The sequence below is a fragment of the Schistocerca cancellata genome, chromosome 8 (assembly GCF_023864275.1).
Source record: "Schistocerca cancellata isolate TAMUIC-IGC-003103 chromosome 8, iqSchCanc2.1, whole genome shotgun sequence".
NCBI lineage: Eukaryota > Metazoa > Arthropoda > Insecta > Orthoptera > Acrididae > Schistocerca > Schistocerca cancellata.
Window position 1 is genome coordinate 197,801,927 of NC_064633.1, and position 23,508 is coordinate 197,825,434.

Here is a 23,508-nt window from a genome sequence, read left to right on the forward strand (position 1 = left end):
TAAGCCAGAGGAAGGTTTCTTTCAGGTATGTTATTTGTGACACTCCAGTTACTGAGGTTGAAGTGTGTAGGACTGCATTTTTAGCTGTTCATGCCTTTTCTGTTAAACATATGAGGACTGTCCATAGCGATGAAGAATGTGACACTGAGTGTCATGAATCTACAACACATGTATCAGTACATACACCCAGACAGGATAGCAGAGGCAAGCATTCTAACAGACCTCATGCCACTGATAACGAGAGAAAAAATAAGGTTAGAAATCACATCGAAATGTTTTCAAGGTACATATCTAGTAGAACGCAGAATTCAAACAAGTTGTATATAAACTCTGTTCATTTGATTGCTGGAATGTGTCATTCGTACTGTGAAGATCTTAAAAACACAGATGGAGTCCCAGTGAAACAACATCTGTATGAACCATTTTCAACACGGAATGTAATATTTGTTTTAAATTGCTGTCAAGTGATACTTGTTGTATTTGTGATTCCACTAAGGCACATAATAACACTGAATCCACAGACCTCAAACTACACCTTTGGAAAGCTGAAGCTGCATATAATGCTCTGAAAAGTGACTCAAGTGAGTGACTCAAGGGTGGTAGTGATGCACTCGTTTTGTGCATGGACATACAGCAAGCATTGACATCATCATATATTTCAACAAAAACACTTTTTTATAAGAGACAACTCTGGACATATAATATCTGTATTCACTGCTGTAGTAATGAGAAGGCAGTGATGTGTGTCTGGTCCGAGGATGTTGCATCTAGAGGAGCCGATGAAGTAGCTAGCTGCGTTTTAAAGGCTTTAGACATGGTGAAGGAAGAACGTCATCGAAGTCTCATAATTTATTCTGATTCGTATGTTGGACAAAATAAAAACTATATTATCCTAGGTCTGTGGTTGTACTTCCTAGATAAAAAAGTGTTTTGATGTTGTTGAGCACAAATTTCTCCTCCCTCGTCACACATTCCTGCCATGTGACAGGGAGATTTTGGAGTTATTCAGAAGCCGAAAAGGAAGACACAGTCTGTGTACACTCCAGAAAAATGGGCTGAACTTATAAGAAAGAGCAAGCAAAAAAACCCATTCATTGTCGTTGAAATGAAGAAAGACGACTTTGTTATGTATAATGAACAGTGCCAAATGTAACATTACTGTTGACAAAAAGCCTGCAGACATCATAAACGCAACGGTGTTTAGATTAGTGAGCAGTGAACATGCTGTATGTATCAAATATTCACACAATCAAACTGAGAAACCTGTGCAAGTTAGTAAAGTGTTGTGGATGAAGCTTGCAGACTGCCAGTTAGTTCCTAAGTATCCAATTGGACATCAAATTGAGGCAGCAAAGTTCAAGGACCTTCAAAGCTTACTGCAATTTGTGCCTCCAATATATTCAAGTTTTTATCAGTCATTGATAAGTGATGGTAGTGACAATACAATTGAACCGGAAAACATTGATGGAGTTAGACTATTAATGACATGCTATGTAATGGGTCTACATGTCAAGGATTTCATTTTATGCACTTTAAATTTTAATAAAGTGACCTAATACTTAATAGTACGTGCAAAACACCATCTAGTTACTGTTACAACTGTTTGTATCACAGCAGGAGTTCACATTACTATACAAAATTGTATTTCCGTAATTCCCATTTCCTGACACAACATACTCTGGTGGCATGTGCCCCTTTTCCACTGGGCCCCTCAATTAATACCTGCATTTAAATATCATTATCTTTGAATTTTTGGAAGTAAGGTATGGGAAGCTCTTAAAAGCCACATTAAGAATTTTGTAAAGTTGTTAGGGGTGGTCAGGATGAAAGCACGGGAGATATTCTACAGGTTCTATGGTTTAATACGAGGACACCCAATAATAAATGGAATTCTAATGCTGTGCATTGTATAGTTGCAATACCAGATGCTGTGCTGCCAGGGGGTAGTGGTAGTGATAGAGATTACTGTGGTTTCTCTGGCAAGCCGCACTCGAATCTAAGCCGCACCTGAAAAATGAGACTCGAAATAAAGGAAAAAAAAAATTTACCGAATCTAAGCCGCACCTGAAATTTGAGACTCGAAATTCAAGGGGAGAGAAAAGTTTTAGGCCGCACCTCCAAATCGAAACAAAGTTGGTCCATTGTAATATGAGAGACAATTTAGGTCGAATGAATGACGATACAGCTACAGTAGTTTGGTTCGAGTCGTAAGCTTAGCAGTTAAGCTTTACCACATAGCCATTGCTATGCCTCAGGCGCTCCGTCCGTATTTATACGGATACCCTTCCTTTTTCACATGCTTCGTCTGGTTTGAATCGATTGCTTATTTTGCTTTGATCTGATAAATGCCGTTTTCTTTGTTATAGGTGTTTGCGTCACTCTTAAGCTGAAAATGCATTACTGCACTGTGTCATGCATTGTTTGTCGCATTCTGATAGTGCGTGTTTACAGCCTGTTGCGGCTCGCAGCATGGTTTGCTTTTGTGCGCGCTACCGCCGCATACAATTTAAAAAAAAAAAAGAGAGAGAGAGAGAGAGAGGAATCGTCTCATTAGCGAAACAATGGCAAGAGACTGCTATTTGTTGTTACTTACACTGCTGCTTTCTTTGATAATGATCAACAAGAATCAAATAATAGACTGTGTATGATAGAACATGTTTTGAACGAGAGTTAGACGAAAATTTTTCTCCGTTTGAAAATCTTTGCGGCCGGTTCTTTATTACATCAAATTCTGCACAGAAATTAGAGTCATCTTAGATTTAAAAATCTAGTCACTTGCCGTGCTTCATTTCTGACTGTATCACTATTAGACATAAGAATAATACAAATATAAACATGTCATGATATGTATATTCTTCCACATTTGCGGTTGTCTCACTCTATAGTTTCGTAGTTTATTAGGGAGACAGGATTTAAATGAGATAGCAGCAAACACGAAAGAATACATGGCAAAATGTTTATATTCGTATTATTCTTATGGTGAAGAGAATACAGTATGTGATTCAAATTTCATCAGGTTGCTATTAGCAACCATCTCTTCTCACAGATAGGAAAAAATTCAGAACGTAGAGTTGGCCATATTGACAAACATCCCAAACAGTCTTGCCAGTCAGATTTTCGTAGTACACTGAAATTGTGCTACATTCGAAGATGAACAATACGGAATTTGTATTTACTTCGTTGGATAATGTATGAAAATGCAGTGGTCGAAACTCGCGGCGGAGAAAAAAAGCTCGTCTTCCACTTTTTTTTAAAAAAATTATTTACTGACGCAGAGGTTTTGGCGCCAGTATTTATCTTTGTGCCTACAAAGCATGCCTGCGTAGCGCTACATGTATTCGATGGCAGAAGTTAGTTGTGGCGGCACGTATGAACATTTTTCATAACTTCCGCTTGCTTTGCACTCGATTCTAAGCCGCAGGCGGTTTTTTGGATTACGAAAACCGGAAAAAAAGTGCGGCTTAGATTCAAGTAAATACGGTATTGCAGGTGTGACACGAGAAAATGGCTGCTTCTTACAAACAACATGTGGTTGTGAAATTTTTTTTTTTACTAGCAAGAACTCAGGGAAAACTGTTGTGATTATGCAGACAGCTTACAATGAACGTTCTTTTAGTAAAACTCATGTGTACAAATGGTTTTCTTGGTTTAAAATGAAGTAAAGGCCATTAAAGATAGCCCCATTCCAGTCACCCTTCAGCTGCTCAAAGTGAGGACAACATTGGCAAAATCCGTGATCTGATTAGTGGACACAACACAGGACAATCAACCAGCTTGAGGATTTACCCAGGTTATCCTGGAGCTCGATTGAGCGCATTTTGCTCATTGATTCCTCAAAGCCAGACAGTAAACCAAAAATTCTATTTGTAGATTGTGACAAGGCTGTGCATAAGTTTGACACAAAAAGTCCAGCTTTGTGGAATTTTAGTGAGTGTTCCTGCATCAGACGACACTCCCATGCACACAACTCTCAGTGTTCCCCAGTTTTATTGCCTCAATAAAGATGGCTACCTTGGCCCATGCATCCTATTCACCAGATTTAGCACTCTCAGACTTCTTCCCTGAAAGGGAAGCATTTTACCAATATCGAAGACATAAAATGCATTGGCATGAAGGTGCTACCAGGTATCAAAGAGGATGAATTTAAAAGGTGCTTCCAACACTGGAATGTACTTCTAGACAAGTGCATTAATTCTAATGGAACGTACTTCGAAGGAGATTAAAGTTGTACTTGAAAAACAGTAAAGTAAGTGCTTTTACAAAAAAATTCCAGATGTTTTGGGGTCACCCCTCATATGTGGTTTCTTGTAAGTACAATAAATTACATGAATACATGACTATTCCTTGTTAGTATAAGTAACAACCTGTTATTGACTTTTGCATATAATGGAGATTAAATGAATATATTTGATTCATTTGATCAAGACTGTATTAAAGTTAAAAGCCCAAGCAAGCTCATAGCCAAAAGAGTATTTCCTCTGTGAATCAATGATAATGCAAGGAATTATACCAGATATAGAAGTATGAACAAGATTGGCGCGGGAGCTTTGAGTCTCTTAGAAGCCTACTACTAAATAGAAGTAGGAAACCGGAATGTCCTTATAGATGGTGCTAGCCTTCAGTGTAGGGCTCATCAGACCACATCTGCAGCACCATCTGCTTCCTGTAACAACTGACGACGAATGTCAACATACAGTAACCCAAGTTCCTTACACTGGTATCTGTCTCAAACCTGTAAACATGTCGAGTTTAGTGCCTACAAACTACGATTTGTGGACAGCATTGGTTTTCTGATATCATTTGAAGAAAACTGCTGCAAAATCGCATTGAATGCTTGTCGAAGCTTTCGGTGAACATTATCTTGGGACAACATAGTGTTTTGAGTAGTTCAAAAAATTCAGAAGTAGTGATTTTGACATGAGAAACAACGAGCCAGGAAACCACCGAAAAAGTTCAAAGACAACAAATTCCAGGCTTTATTGGATGAAGATGATACTCAAACTCAAAAGGAACTCACTGAACAATTGAATGTGCCACAGAAAGGCATTTCTCTTTGGTTGAAAGCTACGGGAAAGGCGCAGAAAGTGGGAAAATGGGTTCCACATGAACTGAATGAAAGACAGAAAGCAAATTGAAAGACCACTTGTGAAATGTTGCTCACCAGATAGAAAACAAAGCCGTTTCCGTCGAATAGTGACAGGTGATGAAAAATGGATGTATTTTGAGAATCCTAAGCATCATAAATCATGGGTGAATCCAGGTAAAGCTTCGACATCCACCGCAAGACCAAATCACTTTGGAAAGAAGGCAGTGCTCTGTGTTTGGTGGGATCAGAAGGGTGTCATCTATTATGAGCTGCTAGAAACTGACGAAACCATTAACGCTGATCGCTACCGACAGCAAATGATCGATTTAAATTGAGCATTACATGAAAAGAAATATGGGAAAAGGCAACACAAAGTCATATTCCTCCATGATAATGCCCCTTCACACACAGCAAATTGGGTCAGAGAAATTATTGTGTTCAGTTGGGAAATACGAGGGCATGCAGCTTATTCTCCAGGCTTGGCTCTGTCCGTTTATCATCTATTTGCATCACTGGGACACACTCTTGCTGAACAATGCTTCATTTCATATGGAAATGTACAAAAATGGATCATTGACTGTTTCACTTAAGAAAAAGAATTGTTTTTTTGGCGTGGTATTCTTAGCCTGGCAGAGAGGTGGGAGAAATGTATAAATAACAATGAAGATTCTTTTGAATAAAATATTGTTTATCAGTTTCAAACGACAGACGTGTAATTTATTACAATCAAATTCCGGTTTCATACTTCTACACCTGGTAAACTATCTGAAAGCAATATCACCCCATACCAAGTCAGAAAAAAAGGGGTAAGGAATATTATAAAGACCATGACGAGTTTAGCATATCTGTTTTTTCAACTAAGGTAGTGTCACATATCTAATGAACTCAATGTCTATGAAATGTGTAACTTAACTATTCCTTTCCTTTCATTATTTATATGTGCTTAACTTTCATTCACTTAGTCTAGGTGCACAAACTTCTCTCACATTTCACTTATAAGCTGCACTCCCTGAAATTCCATATGGAATTCCATACTTTATGCTGTTTCAAATCTACTGTGTGTCAATGTGGTGAGAAAATTATCTTTGTTTAGGAACATCACTGCCATAATACTTTACAAGAATACTGTAAATCTGTTCAGGAGTATCACTGTCGTGGTAATAGTGTAAAGACTTCGTTATGGTATTACGAATCATGAATTACAGAGCACAGATGATTCAGTACAATATTGTAAATGGTGGCCTCTGCATTTACAACATGTTTGGGAGAATGTCATAGTAACATGATACAAATAAAGAAAAACATGTAAGTATGGAAATAAGTCTTACAAATATTGTCTTTATTTTGCAAGTGTCAAGGTTGATGTAACATAAGAGAGCCACTGACACATCACAGCCTATTTTCCAATCTTAAGTACAGTAGGACTAGATATACTCTTGCACAAGTTCACCAGTACACGATGTGTCACACAGTATAAACTGTCCATAAAGCAGTTATATTAAAACATGCATACATTTATTAGCTCAATCATATCATATTGCACTAAAAGTGGAACACTTGCCATGTCATATTATAAAAGTTGACACTGAGTTTTCTAATTAAGAACATGTGAAAGTAAACACAGAACCTTTGGCCTTTGTATTCTAACTATGGACGGAAGTGATAAATTGCAGCAAACAACTCGTTAAATAGTCTATCGAGTTTTACACCACTTCAGCTGGCAACTCACAAACGTGTGTCGAATAAAATAATGCCTATGCTGTGTTAAAGTATATCACATAAAACAATATTAACCCTTACATTAACTATATTATTTAGCTATTACAAGTTTGGAAGATAATCTTATTTTGTCTTTCCAACTACATGATAGCACATTCAGTTTGGAAGAAACAAGATAACTCAGACCAACAGCTGAGAAGTTGTCACATCAGAATATTGGAAGCCCAATTCTTCAGCAAATAAGTTGCCATCTGTTGTTACAATTTCAGCATCAGTCATGTTTAGTTCCAAAGAAAGCCCAGGTGGCAAATCTGCAACCACAAATGATATATCGGAATCTCTGTCGAGGAGTCCTGATTCTTGAACGACGACATCTTTTGAAACAGGGTTCAGGAACTCTGAAAAAAGTATATAAATTAATTTCTTGACTATACAGATTCAAAACATCTGCACATACTAAGAAGTAGTGTTAAAGGAAGAGCAGAAACAAGAAAAATTCTCTTTGATTTAGTGACAAGAACTGATTTTTTGGTCTGCTGCTTCACACTTAATTGCGACTGCAAAAATTATGTAACTTAGCAGTCTATTCTGTGACTACTGCACATTACACCCAACTGCAAGTGTGATATTGTACATAACATATTTTAAGTTGACTGGGGTGAACTATTAAATTTGCTTGTAATATAAAAAGAATTCAATGTACAGAGATTAAAGAAGTTTACTAATTTATTGATGATAAATATGTAAAAACTTTAAGTGCTGTTTCAAAGATCTACATTTGATTACAATTTTATGTACGAGGATTTTCAAACCATGGGACTGCTCACAATCAATGTTACGAGTATATTGTTTCCAAGTATCTGTTATTTATAAAGTGTATTTTGCCGCTTCTTGTTGGCTTATTTCCTTAATTTTGCTAGTACTGCAATACCGACAATTATCTATCTGCAAGATGCAAAATCCTTTTCAGTGAGGTAAAAATCATGTCAGAAAGATTCATTGTATATACATAAAATTTTCTGGTTGGCAGAATTTCATGAACAAAAATTCTCAAAGCTTTAAATTTTAAAATTTATAAGTGGAAAATATATGTTATAGTGACCTATACAACAAACGATGAAAGAAAGTTATTGCATAAGGATAGACCTGCCCCCATGAACCACGGACCTTGCTGCTGGTGGAGAGGCTTGTGTGCCTAAGCAATGCAGATAGCCGCACTGTAGGTGCAACCACAATGGAGAGGCCAAACATGTGGTTCCTGAAGAGCAGTAGCAGTCTTTTCAGTAGTTGCAGGGACAGCAATCTGGATGGTTGACTGATCTGGCCTTGTAACATCAACCAAAACGACCTTGCTGTGCTGGTGCTGTGAACGGCTGAAGGCAAGGGTAAACTAGAGCCGTAATTTTTCCTGAGGGCTTGCAGCTCTACTGTATGATGGCATTCTCCTAGGCAAAATATTCCAGAGGTAAAGTAGTCCCCCATTCGGATCTCCGGGCGGGGACTACTCAAGAGGATGACATTATCATTAGAAACAAACCTGGTGTTCTACAGATTGGGGCATGGAATATCAGATCCCTTAATTGGGCAGATAGGTTAGAAAATTTAGAAAGGGAAATTTGAAGTTAGACATGGTGTGAGTTACTGAAGTTTGGTGGCAGGAGGAAGAGGACTTCTGGTCAAGTGAATACAGGGATATAAATACAAAATCAAATAGGAGTAATGTAGGAGTAGGATTAATAATGAATAAAAAAATAGGAATGCAGATAAGATAGAATGAACAGCATAGTGACTGCATTACTGTGGCCAAGATAGACATGAAGCCCACATCCACCACAGTAGTACAAGTTTGTATGCCAACTAGCTCTGCAGATGACGGACACATTAAAGAAATGTATGCTGAGTTAAAAGAAATTATACAGACAGTTAATGGGGATGAAAATTTAATCATGATGTGGAATTGGAATTTGATAGCAGGAAAAGGAAGACAAGGAAAATAGTAGATGAATATGGGCATTGGGAAATAAATGAAAGAGGAACCCTCTGGTAGAATTTTGCATGGAGCATAATTTAATCATAGGTTTCAGAATCATGAAAGAAGGTTGTATAAATGGAAGAGACCTGGAGACATCAGAAAGTTTCAGATTGATTATACACTGAACGAGCACACCAAGTGCCTAACACAACATGGCAGGGATGCGACTAATGTCTGAAGTAGTGCTGGAGGGTATTGACACCATGAATCCTGCAGGGCTGTCCATAAATCCTGAAGAGTGGTGGAGGTGGTGATTTCTTCTGAACAGCATGTTGCAAGGCGTCCCAGATATGCTCAATAATGTTCATATCTGGGGAGTTTGGTGGCCAGTGGAAGTGTTTAAACTCAGAAGAGTGTTCCTGGAACCACTCTGTAGCAATTTGAGAAGTGTGGGGCATTGCACTGTCCTGCTGAAATTGCCAAAGTCCGGCTGAATGCACAGAGGAGATGAATGGATGCAGGTGATCAGGCAGAATGTTTAAGTACACGTCACCTGTCACGAGTCATGTCTAGACATATCAGGAGTCCCATATCACTCCAACCGCACACACCCCACACCATTACAGAGCCTCCACCACACTGAACAGTCCTCTGCTGACATGCAGGGTCCATGGATTCATGAGGTTGTCTCCATACCCGTACATGTCCATCCACCTGATACAATTTAAAAGGAGACTTGTCAGACCAGGCAACATGTTTCCAGTCATCAACAATCCAATGTCAGTGTTGATGGGCCAAGGCGAGGCGTAAAGCTTTATGTCGTGTGGTCATCAATTATGCACAGGAGGGTCTTCGGCTCCAAAAGCCCGTATCAATGATGTTTCATTGAATGGTTCACATGTTGTCACTTATTGATGGCCCAGCATTGAAATCTGCAGCAATTTGTGGGAGGGTTGCACTTCTGCCACACTGAACGATTCTCTTCACTCGATGTTGGTTCCATTTTTGCAGGCTCTTTTTCCAGCTACAGCAAAGTTGGAGATTTGATGTTTTACTGGGTTCCTGATACTCACAGTGCACTTGTGAAATTGTCGTACAAGAAAATCCCCACTTCATTGCTATACCTCGGAGATGCTGCATTCCATCGCTCATGCGCCAACTATAACACTACATTCAAACTCAGTTAAATCTTGATAACCTGCCATTGTAATAGCAGTAACCGATCTAACAACTGCGCCAGACACTTGTCTTATATAGGCATTACCGACAGCAGTGGCGTATTCTGCCTGTTTACGTATCTCTGTATTTGAATACGCATGCCTGTACCAGTTTCTGTGGTGCTACAGTGTACAATGGTATGACAGAGAGTTTGGAACCAGATCTGCAGATGTGATCTCTGTCCACAGTTTATTGGTTATGAACTGTAGATTGAAAATAAAAAAATCTGTAAAATGGTACAAATTTAAGGAGATGGGACCAGGATAAACTGGTAGAACCAGAGGTTATAGAGAGTTTCAGAGGGAGCATTAGGGAACGATTGACAAGAACAGGGGAAAGGAATACAATAGAAGAAAAATGGGTAGCTTTTGAGAGATGAAATAGTGAAGGCAGCAGTGGGTCAAGTACGTATAAATACAAGGGCTAGTATAAATCCTTGGGTAACACAAGAGATATTGAATTTAATTGGTGAAAGGAGAAAATATAAAAATGCAGTAAATGAGGCAGGCGAAAGGAAATACAAACATCTAAAAAATGAGATTGACAGAAAGTGCAAAATGGCTAGAGGACAAATGCAAGGATTTAGAAGCACTTGTTACTAGGGGGAAAGATAGACGCCACTTACAGGAAAGTTAGAGAGACCTTCGGAGAAAAGAGAACCACCTGTATGAATATTGAGAGCTCAGATGAGAAACCATTGTAAGTGAAGAAGGGAAAGCAGAAAGATGGAAGGAGTATATAGAGGGTCTATACAAGGGAAATATACTTGAGGGCAGTATTATGGATATGGAAGAGAATGTAGATTGAAATGAAATGGGAGAGACAATATTGCATGAAGAATTTGACAGAGCACTGAAAGACCTAAGCCAAAACAAGGCCCCAGGAGTAGACAACATTCTGCTACAACTACTGCTAGTCTTGGGAGAGCCAGCCATGAAAAAACTCTTCCATCCGGTGACCAAGATGTATGAGACAGGTGAAATACCCTCAGACTTCTAGAAGAATATAATATTTCACAGGTGTGAAAATTACTGAATTATCAGTTTAATAAGTTACAGCTGTGAAATAACTAGTGTGAATTCTTTACAGAAGTGTGGAAAAACAGGTAGAAGCCGATCTTGGTGAAGATCAGCTTGGATTCCAGAGAAATGTAGGAACACGCAGGGCAGTACTGACCCTACGACTTATCTTAGAAGGTAGGTTAAGGAAAGGCAAACCTACGTTTACAGCATTTGTAGACTTAGAGAAAGTGTTTGACAATGTTGACTGGAATTTCCCTCTTTCAAATTCAAAAGGTGGCAAAAGGCTGTTAACAATTTTTACAGAAACCAGATGGCAGTTATGAGTTGAGGGGCATGAATGGGAAACAGTGGTCGAGAAGGGAGTGAGACATGGTTGTAACCTATCCCCGATGTTATTCAATCTGTATATTGAGCAAGTAATAAAGGAAACATAAGAAAGAATGCTGAAGTTTAGATGAGTAGTTCATGTAACTAGTGAGGAGGTACTGAATAGAATTGGGGAGAAAAGAAATTTGTTACACAACCTGACCAGGAATAGGGATCAGTTGGTATGACACAGTCTGCGTCATCAAGAGATAACAAATTTAGTACTGGAGGGAAGTTAGGGTGTGGGAGGCGGATGGTAAGAGTTGTAGATGGAGACCAAGAGATGAATACAGTAACCAGATTCTGAAGGATGTAGGTTGTGATAGTTACTTGGAAATGAAGAGGCTTGCACAGGACATGGTAGTATGGAGATCTGCATCAAACCAGTCTTTGGACTGAAGACCATAACAGCAACAAGGACAGATTCTGCAATGACACAATTGGATCCACTTTCATCAGTTAAGTACTGGTTTGTTACAATATAGGCATCCAGGACTGATGGGAAATAAGGTGTAAATCAACAGAGTGAAACATTATTACACACTATATAAGAAGATCATGCTAATTGACTTTTATTAATTTGCTACATACCTATTTTTGACCATAATATCTCCAAACAAACAAAACAGTCAGCACAAATGTTGCTTCTGGGAAGAAGTTGCTACTTTCTCGGTTGTACCGAACAGCCTTTGTTTATTGACAGATATTCGCTAAATATCTAAATAAGTATAACAATAAAAATTACAGCTGTCCAAATGCTAAATGACAAGAGATATACTACTGTTGGCATTGCCCACTTGTCATGTTACTAACCAGGGTTTTTAATCATCAACTCTGGTTAATTCATGGTTTCGGTATCTAATAAGGTATTGTTTAAAGCTTCTAATGGATATCCAAATATCCCCAATGACCTGCCCTACATTTGCAGACATCTTTTTAAATCCCTCTGAATTGGAATAGACAACACTAATCTCAAATCTTAGGCATGTAAGAAAAAAGTACATGGAAATTATTTTTCAGTCTTGCATTACTATTTTGTTAATCATAGTTCACCCATAAATCACTTTTTAATCTATCACACAAATACCACTGAATATTGATTATAATGGGAACTGTGTGAAACAATTCGAAGATCCCTGAAGGTGTCTCTTAAAAAAGTGCTGTTTTCTACTTTACATAATATTCCTATTACTTGTTTTCACTTAACTCACTTTTTATACACATCTGGTACATAGGTGCTGCTGCCATTTAAAAGTGATACTCCATCAGTGTGCCCATTTACACTCAAATTGAATTAGATACAGCTGCCTAATATTGCGTATCTCAAACTTTCTCCCTGTTGGTTGCAACAATAAACGTATCATGGCATGGACTCAATGAGGTATCACGAGACAGAGAGCCATCCAGCTGCACCTACACCTCACACAGATTAGTTGAAGCTGAGTCCAAGGTATGCATTTCTTACTCAACAACATCCCAGATACGCTCAACAGGATTCACATCTGGTGACCAGCCACACATCGTCACATTCACAGCATGTTCCTCAAATTATTCTTACACAGTTGAGGAGCTATTGGGTGGTGTGTTGTGTGGCTGTAGATGAACAGATGGATGCCAAGAATAGAACTGTTGGTGAATTTGTAGTTACAAATGAAAATTTGTGGCAGACTGGGAATTCCTGCTTTTCATGAGCAGTTTCTGTAACCATTATGCTATCTGAGCATGTGCTACAGGCCCAACCCAAAACTTCATTGTCACTTATGTTCCCAATTATGATTTCAGCTTCACTGCTTTCATCCCCATTCCTCCATTCATTTCAGTGCATTTAATTTATTTCATAGAACAGTCAGTGCAAATGTATTATGGGTGCTATTTCATCATGTATGTTTTTTCTGCTCTGTTAAAAAGCAGGACGTTATCACTTCACGTTAACGTTACTGTGTGCCAACTAGTGCAAAGAGCTGTCAGTCCAGGCAACATTTTTCCATGCACAAAACACCAAAGGGCAATGTTACTGTGCCTACACTTGTCACTGTGCCCTGTTATTAGCAATATGGAATGGTAAACATGTGGAGTCAGTATTACAGCAAGTTGCACCCAATAGCAAGGACGCATTTCTGGATATTATAGATGCTCACTAATTATTGTAACATAGCATTAGATCAATACGAGATATGTTGCAGCAGTGTCTCTCTACCTAATGCTACAATCCATGAGAGTGGACACCAATCTCTGTCATCAACACATTGCAGCCCACAGTACTGGACTCACTTGGTGGTGGTGGTGGTGACATTCCCCAAACTGAGACATCTATGGTACATTCTTAAAACTGTAGCATGTGAAATGCCCAGTACTTGCACTACCTTAGATATTACTGACACAATGGGCACCTACAATTTGGCTGTGATGACATGGTGTACTTTTCCCATCACAAGGTCTGACAACATCCCAGTTATGTATCATAATGAACTATTCCTTTCACTGTGGCGGCAGCTGTTTTCTATTTCCGGCACAGCTGCTGTCTCTGATTTAATTGCTTGTGAGTGTACTTGCCATTTATAAAAGGTGGTAGGAGTAGTAATTATGTTAATGACTCTTGACTGCACATTGTTATTTCTAATGTTTGGTACTATTTTATCTATTTCGTTATGGCAGCAATGCTTTCTCTGTTATCTGTTAAGCCAACAGTTTATTATCTAACATGGCGGTATCAGTTGGAGTAACAATACAATTAAAATACATGCTGTATTCAGTTCTTGTTCCTGATGATTCATAATTTTTCTTAAACATATCCATGCAGTTAACTACATTTCAGGAAGTTGAGGTACAGCAAGCATTGCTACAATTACTACCATTCCACAGCTTAGCCTTCCATCCTCGTTGATTGGTGGAGGAAGAGGGACTGTCCTCCTGAGACATTATGGTTATAAACTTTGAGAAATGGAAATGTTAAGCAATTTGTGATGCAATACATGTCTCATACATGTGGCCTGCAATGGAAACTACCAGTTACGACTGCTGCTTTTTTTTGTGAATCTTACAGGAGTACCTTTTCAGTAAATCACAGATCACATTACTGGTTGTCAGTGTTGTTTATATAAGTTACTTCATAAGGTGGTACAGTTGCTATGACATTGGCCACACTCTCTCAAGAGTGTTCCAGCTATAGTCAGGTTTCCTGTAAATCAATGCAGGATGATTTCTTCAAGATGGTGATGGGTGATACCCTGTTCCATCATTGTCTAGTGCTATCTTCACCCTTAGTCAAACTCTACTTCATTTCCAGTGATGATTTGTTAAAACCTGATCATTCAACCTTGCATTATAGGCTGCAAAAAATTAACTGACCGGTTTTCGAATAGGATGATCTCACATCACTGCACAAAAGTTTGTTGGTATAAATTAGTCTGCGTATCAGGGCAAGTCAAAGTAAATAACTTTAAACACTTTATAACAATGAAAAATCCTGCATGGAATATTATGAAAAGGATAGTTGCTACTCGCCATATAGTGGAGATGCTGAGTCGCTGATAGGCACACCAAAGAAGACTGTCACACAACAAAGGCCTTGTTGGCCGAAAGCTTATTGTGTGACAGTCTTTTTGCTGTGCCTAGCTGTGATTCAGCATTGAAACACTTTCTTGTCTTCAATAAATATATAATTTCCACCGTAGTTGCTTGTTGCTAGCCAAGTTTCCCTTTCGCTATGATCTCTGTCCCATATTGTATTTGTCTTGTCGGTGTTTGTGGTTTCTTGCACTGAAACTTTAGTCAGTATAAAATTTTTGACTCACACTTGTCATTTTATTGGGGAAAGTGACATTCTTCAGACAATTATTGCACTTTCCTTGGTAAGAATGTGTGGCCTATACACCTGATTTCAGAAAACCGTAAGTGAGAACAGGTATAAAATAGTTTACTTGCCTTCCTTGTGAGGTTGTACTAGATACTGCACCTCCACCTCCTTCTTGACACCACTGAGAATCTCTCCAGCTGATTGCTCCAGGGTGATTTCTTCTGTGGCACACTCACACTCAGGAAGTAGTATATCCTGTGGAAGAACTCGATTTTCCTTATTATCTTCAATGCTGGCAGTGGCAGCTGCTGTCTCATCCTGTGACACTTCACTTCGTAGATACTGCTGCATGGCTTGTTGCTTTTTCTGAAAGATGTGATCAGTTATTAGTTCAGTTTATTTACAGCATTTATGGGAGTAATTTTCTATCAAAGCACAGTGTAGAAAGGGAAAAGTTGATTCAGTAAGGAATATGTTTGTTGAATCACCAGTGTACTCAAGCGTAACTGTAGTATAAATAAAATCTCTTGGCAAAGTAGCAAAATCTCTCAGGGGAGCACTACTAGTCAGGTATGGCAATATCTGACATTTCTGTAATAGAAAAAGCACAAACTGTATTGATGATGCCATGGTTTTGATTCGGATGAAAAAAAGTTCTGCAACCATTATGAGTAATATGGATTGTACACTGAGGAAACAAGTCATGGGATATCTCCTCATATCATGTCAGACCTTCTTTTGCCTGGCGTAGTGCAGCAATTTGACGTGACATGGACTCAGCGAGTCATTGGAAGTCCCCTACAGAAATATTGAACAATGCTCTCTCTAAAGCCATAATTGCTGTGTTCCATAAATGTTCGACGGGATTCATGTTGGCTGATCTGGGTGGACAAATCATTCACCTGAATTGTACAGAAATTTCTTCAAACCAGTCATGAACAACTGTGACCTGGTGACATGGTGCACTGTCATCCATAAAAATTCCACCATTGTTAGGAATGTGGAGTCCATGAATGGCTGCAAATGGTCTCCAAGGAGCTGAACATAATTTCCAATCAATGATCAGTTCAGTTGGACCATAGGACCCAGCTGATTCCATGTAAACACAGCCCACACCATTATGGAACCACCACAGCTTGTGCAATGCCTCACTGACAGTTTGTAGGGTTTGAGCCATACTTGAACCTTACCATCAGCTCTTAGCAACTGGAGTCAGAACTCATGTGATCAGGCCATTGTTTTCCAGCCACCTAGGGTCCAGCTGATATGGTCACCAGCCAATGAGATGTGCTGCAGACAATGTCATGTTGTTAGCAAAGGCACTCATGTATGTCATCTGCTGCCACAGTCCATTAACGCCAAATTTCGCCACACTGTGCTAACAGATATGTTCGTTGTACATCCCATATTGGTTTCTGTGGTTATTTCACACAGTGTTCCTTGTCTGTTAGCACTGACAAGTCTACACACGTGCTGCTGCTCTTGATTGTTAAGTGCATTGTCCATGGTGAGAGGTAATGCCTAAAATCTGCTACTCTCGGCACACTCTTGAGGCTGTGGTTCTCAGTCTATAGAATTCCCTAACAATGTGTCTAGCTCCAACTACCATTCCACATTCAAAGTCTGTTCATTCCCATCATGTGGCCATAATCACTTCAGAAAGCTTTCCACATTAATCACGTGAGTATATATGACAGCTCTGCCCTTTTATACGTTGTGTATGCTATACTACTGCCATCTGTATATGTGCATATTGCTCTCCCATGACTTTTCCCACCTCAGTGTAAATTTGGGTATATCTGAACTTTTTTCTCACAGTTCATTTATAAAATCTTTATTTGTGCAAAGCTATTCAAAAAATAAAAGGATATTTGCGCATAGGGTTTGCAAACTTGTCTATGACAATGAGTTATATGTTCTCTATGTCCATATAGATATAAAGGTTTCTACAGCACCAGTAGCACGGTAAACATGTGCATATGGTGAGTGAAACATGTACAAATATGCTGTGCACTTCACTGAACAGATCATGGCAGAGGGTACATTGTACCAGCGTTGGCTCAAAGGGAAATATAACTACCATACACATCCTAATCTCACTTTTTTATTCTCATGATCCCTAAATGAGATAATTGATGTAGACACTGTTTCATCTTGTGTCAGTACACACGCAAACATGTAAATGCTACAGTTTCCATTAAACTTTCTCCGGGATAGTGAGAAATTCAGTTTGAATGAGAAGTTAGTCCTAAAGAAGGCCTCCAGACCCCTAAAATGTATCAGAACCACCTATATTATGCAGATGACACGTTATTGTTTACCTTTAGCTCAAATAAACGTAAATGGGTCAAGTGAAAAAAACCTTAAAGCCAATTATAATAAGACAATGGTACAAAAGAAAATATTGCAGATAAACAATGAAGTCATAGTACCAGTTTATGAGCTTTTGTACTTAGGGTAGCTGTAGACAACTACTGGATGGGCGGCAAAAGAAATCAACAGGAGACTAAAAACTGACCAGCACGCTTTTGGAAAACCAAATGGTTTTCAAAAATCTATCTAAAAAAAGAAGGAAAATTTATAATCAACGTATTACAATGTTTTACTTATGGCAGTAAACCAAGGTTCACTCAGTGAGCAAAGAAATAATGTATGCTCAGAGTTACTGTTAAGTAACCAAAATTGTAATTATAAAACTAAATAAACAAAGAAGTGGTACAGCGAACAGAATGGAGTAGAAGACATAATTATGACAATGAAAACAAACGTGAGTGGGTGGGTCGGGGGTAGATAATCAAGAAAGTTATACCCTCGATAAAGAGACGGGAAATTTTGAAGTCAACAACCCAATGCAGGGTGTGCAGATGAAAGAAAACACAAAGGAGCAACATGCATATAGCTGACGAACGTAGGTAATCAAAAAATTAATGATACTGACTGTAAGAACTATAGCAAAATGTTTTGCTTTAACTTAACTGAAAAATCTTGAAGCACGAGAAATTCAAAGTCTGTAATACAGTTTTCTTCTGTGCCTAGGTTTTTCCTTGAACAGGTTATACTTAAGGATGATTTACTGACTGATGGCTAAAAGAATGCAGACCACTATTGTGAATAAAGATTTTAAGGCACTGCTTACCAGGGTGGAAGGTGATGGTGCATCTTTATTGGCGAAGGTCCAAAGATGCCCAACACCATGGGGTGCTTTGCTGCCCTTCCGGAAGTGTGGGTTGATAGACAGGTTGTGGCGCACAGAATTCTTCCATCGGTCATCATTCGCCTTGTAGTATGAGAAACGTTCCCTGCAAATTGAAACCAAAGTTTTCTTAATTAGTATACTTTCTTACAGTGTTCTGACAAATTTAGTAATATGTCTACAACATAGAACCTAAACCATTCCATTTATAATGAGAATTTGTTTTTATAGCAATTGTTTTTTTCTCTTAATGCAGATTTATGTAGTTAAAAACTGCTGGCTAGAACACAACATTTTGGAAACAGGACACTGTTGCTGCTAGGAAATTAACCTGTGTCAGTCTGAGGTATGATATTGGATATAGTAGACTCTGCTTCTCTCTCTCTCTCTCTCTCTCTCTCTCTCTCTCTCTCTCTCTCTCTCTCTCTCTCTCTCTTATGCTTACTCTGTGATTCAACAGGTTCATGACTTCAAGATCTATTCACAAGTGGTCAGAAAGCAAGTGTATTTAACAATTTCAGGGAAATACTTCCATAATTTATGTTCTGTTAGCTAGTCCTCACCATGTTGTCTGTCTGCTACCACCTTGGAGCAGTGCTATTCAATCACTGCTGGAGAGCTGGTTACTCTTGGTGTTTTTTTTTCCCTGTCAGTATGTGCTGTTAAACCAAATGTCACAATAGACTAATATGGGACAACTCTAACAGATTCAAACTTAAAAATTTACTTCAAAAAGCATTTTGTTTGTAACAAGAAACTCCCAAACTTTATCTGATGGTGCTGGGCATCACATGGAACATTCCATGAGCAATACTTGTTTCAGCTGAGTCCCTCTACTCACTGCAACATCACAGTTACCTGCCAAAACACCAGAACAAAATGCACCTGCCCATTCTTAGGAGAAACACATCCGGTATATGTACGACCTGGTGGATAAAGACTGTAGCCTCGTGAGGCTGTTGGCAGATGACTTAACTGTGACACCATTCAAAACTTGTTATGTACTGCAGAGAGACTTGCAGGTGAACAAGAATACCAGGGGCAAAGATTGGCAAGTAATCCTCAACATAAAAAAAATTAATTTAATGTACTGTGCCCAAATAAATGAATGGATTTGATATTTATCAACTATCATTCACTGAATAAATCATTATGTTCACATATTTAAGAATTTATGTCTGTAATGATTTAAATTGGCAATGTATGTTGGTGAGGCAAAACATTATGATCACTTGCTTAGTAATGTGTTGGTCCATCTTTGGAATGTGATACGGAAGCAGTTCTGTGATGCGTAGATTAGACAAGTCATTGGTAGGTTTCTGGAGGTATGCGGCACCAGACGTTTATGCATATGTCCTGCAATTCTCGTAAATTGTGAGCTAGTGGTTTGTGGGCACAGAGCTGCTACCTTACAGCATTCCAGTTGTGTTTTATTGTGTTCATATCAAGCAAATTTGGTGGCCAAGACATCAGTGTGTGTTCACTATCATGCACCTCAAACCACTATAGCACGGTTGATGCGTTGCGACACAGACATTTGTCCCGCTGGAAGATGTCATCATCGCTGGAGAAGACATCAAGCATGAAGGGATGCAGGCGGTCCACAATAATTTTCTTGTAGTCCACAGGTGTCATGATACCTACGATTACTACCACAGGTCCCACAGAAGCCCCAGTCAATGTCCCCCAAAGCATAATACTGCCTCCATTGGCCTGTATTCGTGGTGCAGAGCTCGTTTCAAGTAGTAGTTCCTGGACTTGCGTTTGGGAGGACAACGGTTCAATCCCCCGTCCGGCCATCCTGATTTAGGTTTTCCGTGATTTCCCTAAATCACTCCAGGCAAATGCCAGGATGGTTCCTTTCAAAGGGCATGGCTGACTTCCTTCCCCATCCTTATCTAATCCGATGAGACCGATGACCTCGCTGTTTGGTCTCTTCCCCCAAACAACCCAACCAACCCCAAGTAGTAGTTCACCTGGATGTCAGTGTATCCGGACACAGCTACCAACATGGCATAACAATAAATGTGATTCAGCCGACCAGGAAGCACGTGTCTACTGATCCACAGTTCAATCTCGATGATCCCATGCCTACTGCAATCATAACTGACAGTGTCATAGGCTCATCTGCTGTGGAGCCTCATGTTCAACAATGTGCACTTCACATTGAGCTCTGAAAACACTTCTGCATGCAGCAGCATTTTAGTATGTCATCAAATGTGCCACAAAATGCCGCCTACACTGCTTTTCAGACCAGGCAAGCCTCCAGCCCCCAGGTTCTGTGATGAGATGGGGATGTCCAACACTTTGTTGCCTATGTCCTTCAACCTCTCTCCATAGACCCTCATGGTAATAACATGTGAACAGCCGGCCAGCTTTGCCGTTTCCAAAATGCTCATTCTCAGGCCACTATCAATTTGCCCTGTGTCAGAGTTGCAGGGAACGGGGGTTGGGGATACGTTAAAGGTACCAGAAGGACCTCCAACACACACAAGGTGGCTTGCGGAGTATTGATGGAGATGAAAAGATGATGAAGATGAATGTAGAGAAACAAGTGACAGAACGATACCTCAGAAGACTGCAGAACATGTTTTCATAATCTTCCTGTTTCTCAGAAGACTCTCATCACAAGAATCATGCATGACATCGCTGTAGCCTGTGTTATGTGATGAACAAACACCTAAATGACTAAATAGGGTAATTCAGCTGCTTCTGTCAATGTCTTTTGTGCAACCTGCAATTTTATATCTGGTCTTCAAATCCGTGCGCAAGATTTTCATATTCTCTCGCTCTCTACACGCAATTACCAGTTCTACGGAAAAAATAAACATGACCTTTTTGTGAAAAAATTAATTTAGTTACATTTTGTACTAGGATATGGTTTCGAAGAAGGCCACAGTCCTCGATTTATTCCAGGGAAACGTACAAGACTGACCTTCCAAACGCACCTCCACACCCACACTTATCCCGCACCAGTCAGGATTTCTAGTTTGTCGTTTGTGGAGCTCCTTCCTACCAATGTACAAAAATTTCCAACAACGCCAACTACTCCAACTGCTATTTCCGACATTCGACCTTTTTTTATGTCTACTGATTAGAATGTTACGCCACCAGCATTGTCCACTGTTCAGTTAAAATTATTAACGAGCCCATGAGGATAATGAAAGAAAAATGACTTTCGTCAAATTAACGCTAAAACTAATTATGTTGACAATTCTATCCAAACTTAACCCTTATAAGCATTGTAGTTTCGCAGTCAGAAGGCCTGACGAATGCAGCAATGTAATTGTTTATTTTATAGTGGTAAAATTCACAAAATTGTTAGATAAAATTTAAACAAACGTCAATTTTACAATTTGTAACTGGTCGACTGTGCCAGTGGCGTAATTAGATCAGTCTATGAAGACCAGTGAAGGTCAAATGTGGGAAATAATTCTTGCAGTTGGAAATTTGTGTATAGTTGTAGGAGGTAGTGCCATGAGCAACATATTAGAAATCATGACCGGTAGGGGCTGAGTGTGGGGATGTCTTTAAAGGTCACTTTTGCACTTTTTCTTGAATAGCCCAAGAACCGTGGCCTCCAGCGAAGACGTATCCCGTTACAAAATTTAACTACGTTAGAGTTTCTACGAAAACTCCGTCCAAACAGGCTTCGGAAGGCCTAATGGTACCAACCTACCGCCGTGTCATCCGCAACAGGTAAGCGTCACTGAGTATGGATATGGAGGGGCAAGTGGCCAACACACTGCTCCCCCGGCCGTTGTCAGTTTTTGTGACTGGAGCCATTACTTTTAATCATGTACCTCCCCAATTGGCCTCACGAGGGCTGAGTGCACCCCACTAGCCAAAAGGGCCCAGCACACCTGGGCGGTCATCCATCGTTTAAGGATATCAAGCTACGGTCGCGGAAGAATCAAATTTTTTCACCGAATAGTTTTCTTAAAATCGGATGTTAAGTAATTCATAGCTACCATCGCGTCCGCTCCACTGCTTTGCCGAGAAGACACGTGGCTGTCGCTCTCTGTCGCGTGTGCAGCAGGGACAAGATTCAAACACGTTTGAATTCAAACGTCGCCAGTTGCAGCGGGAGACAGGCAGCGACACATATGTCGCTCACGTAGGACACTTCCGTAACTACATCTGCGGTTGTGTTTTGTCGCCTGAAGCCGTCGCTCGCTTCTGTCACTCCCGTAGAACACGGCGTAAAGAGCTGGCCCAGCGCGACAGCACTTAACTTTGGTGATCCGATGGGAACCGGTGTTACCATTGCGGCAACGCCGATGGCAATTTTCCTACAGAAAGGTCCTGTTCATTTTTTTCTCTATAGGACTAATAGTTTGCGCGTAGCGAGCAAGAAAATATGAAAATCTCTCAAGTGGTTTTTAAAAGCCACAGATAACATTGCTGGTCGCATACAACGATATCGTTAGGGGCAGCTAAATTAGCCTGTATATAGAACTGGCAGGCAGGCTTTCTGAGACTATGCATGCCTGTTTCTCAGTTTGCACGTGTTGTACGTAGAGATGGGCAAAACTGTTCTTTTCAGAGATCGGATCAGAACTGTTCACTCCCTGAAATGAATTAGCTCTTTTTCATGACTCACCACTCATTTACAATAGAAAATAAATGGAAGGCACATTGCCCTTTAAACTTGGTTTATTCCAGTACTATACCTGTATTTTGATCTTATTTGATCCTATTTTGAAGTAACACAGATAATGAGTAAGAATTTTGTATTGTTTATTGAAATTTCCATGATATGACAAAGTTTTTGATTATTGATTTATTTTGCACTATCGTGGTTTTTTGGGTGATCGGAAAATGTTGTAACTTGAGATTTACATTAACAATATATTTGGCTATAATGTATTAAAATTTCATTAACATCATACAAATACATCGCAAGCCATATATTTTTAAAATGAACGTTTCCTTCCGAAGACGCCTAAAATCGCAAAATCCGTACCAGAATAAGAAAAAAATATATAAATTTGACTGTAAAACGGAAGTGCTGCATATACCCTTACGCAGAATAAAACAAGGAAAATATTGGTGTATCACATTTTGCGATACGTTTATCGGTTCGCTCGTAATTAAAGCGTAAATTCGAGTGTCCATAATAAAAATCCTATAGTA

The 23,508-nt window shown here is 39.4% G+C and overlaps 1 protein-coding gene across 1 annotated transcript in view; it reads right to left on the reverse strand.

The window, feature by feature from the left end:
* Positions 1 to 6,429: 6,429 nt before the first annotated feature.
* Positions 6,430 to 23,508, reverse strand: part of LOC126094909 (forkhead box protein K1-like) — a 275,401-nt gene continuing 258,322 nt past the window's right edge. Inside the window, exons 3-5 of the mRNA XM_049909548.1 lie at positions 18,316 to 18,478; positions 15,308 to 15,545; positions 6,430 to 7,203 (exon numbers count right to left, since the gene is read on the reverse strand). Of these exons, the coding sequence (XP_049765505.1) occupies positions 6,986 to 7,203; positions 15,308 to 15,545; positions 18,316 to 18,478 (619 nt within the window). The 3' untranslated portion in view covers positions 6,430 to 6,985. The remainder of the gene's footprint in view (positions 7,204 to 15,307; positions 15,546 to 18,315; positions 18,479 to 23,508) is intronic.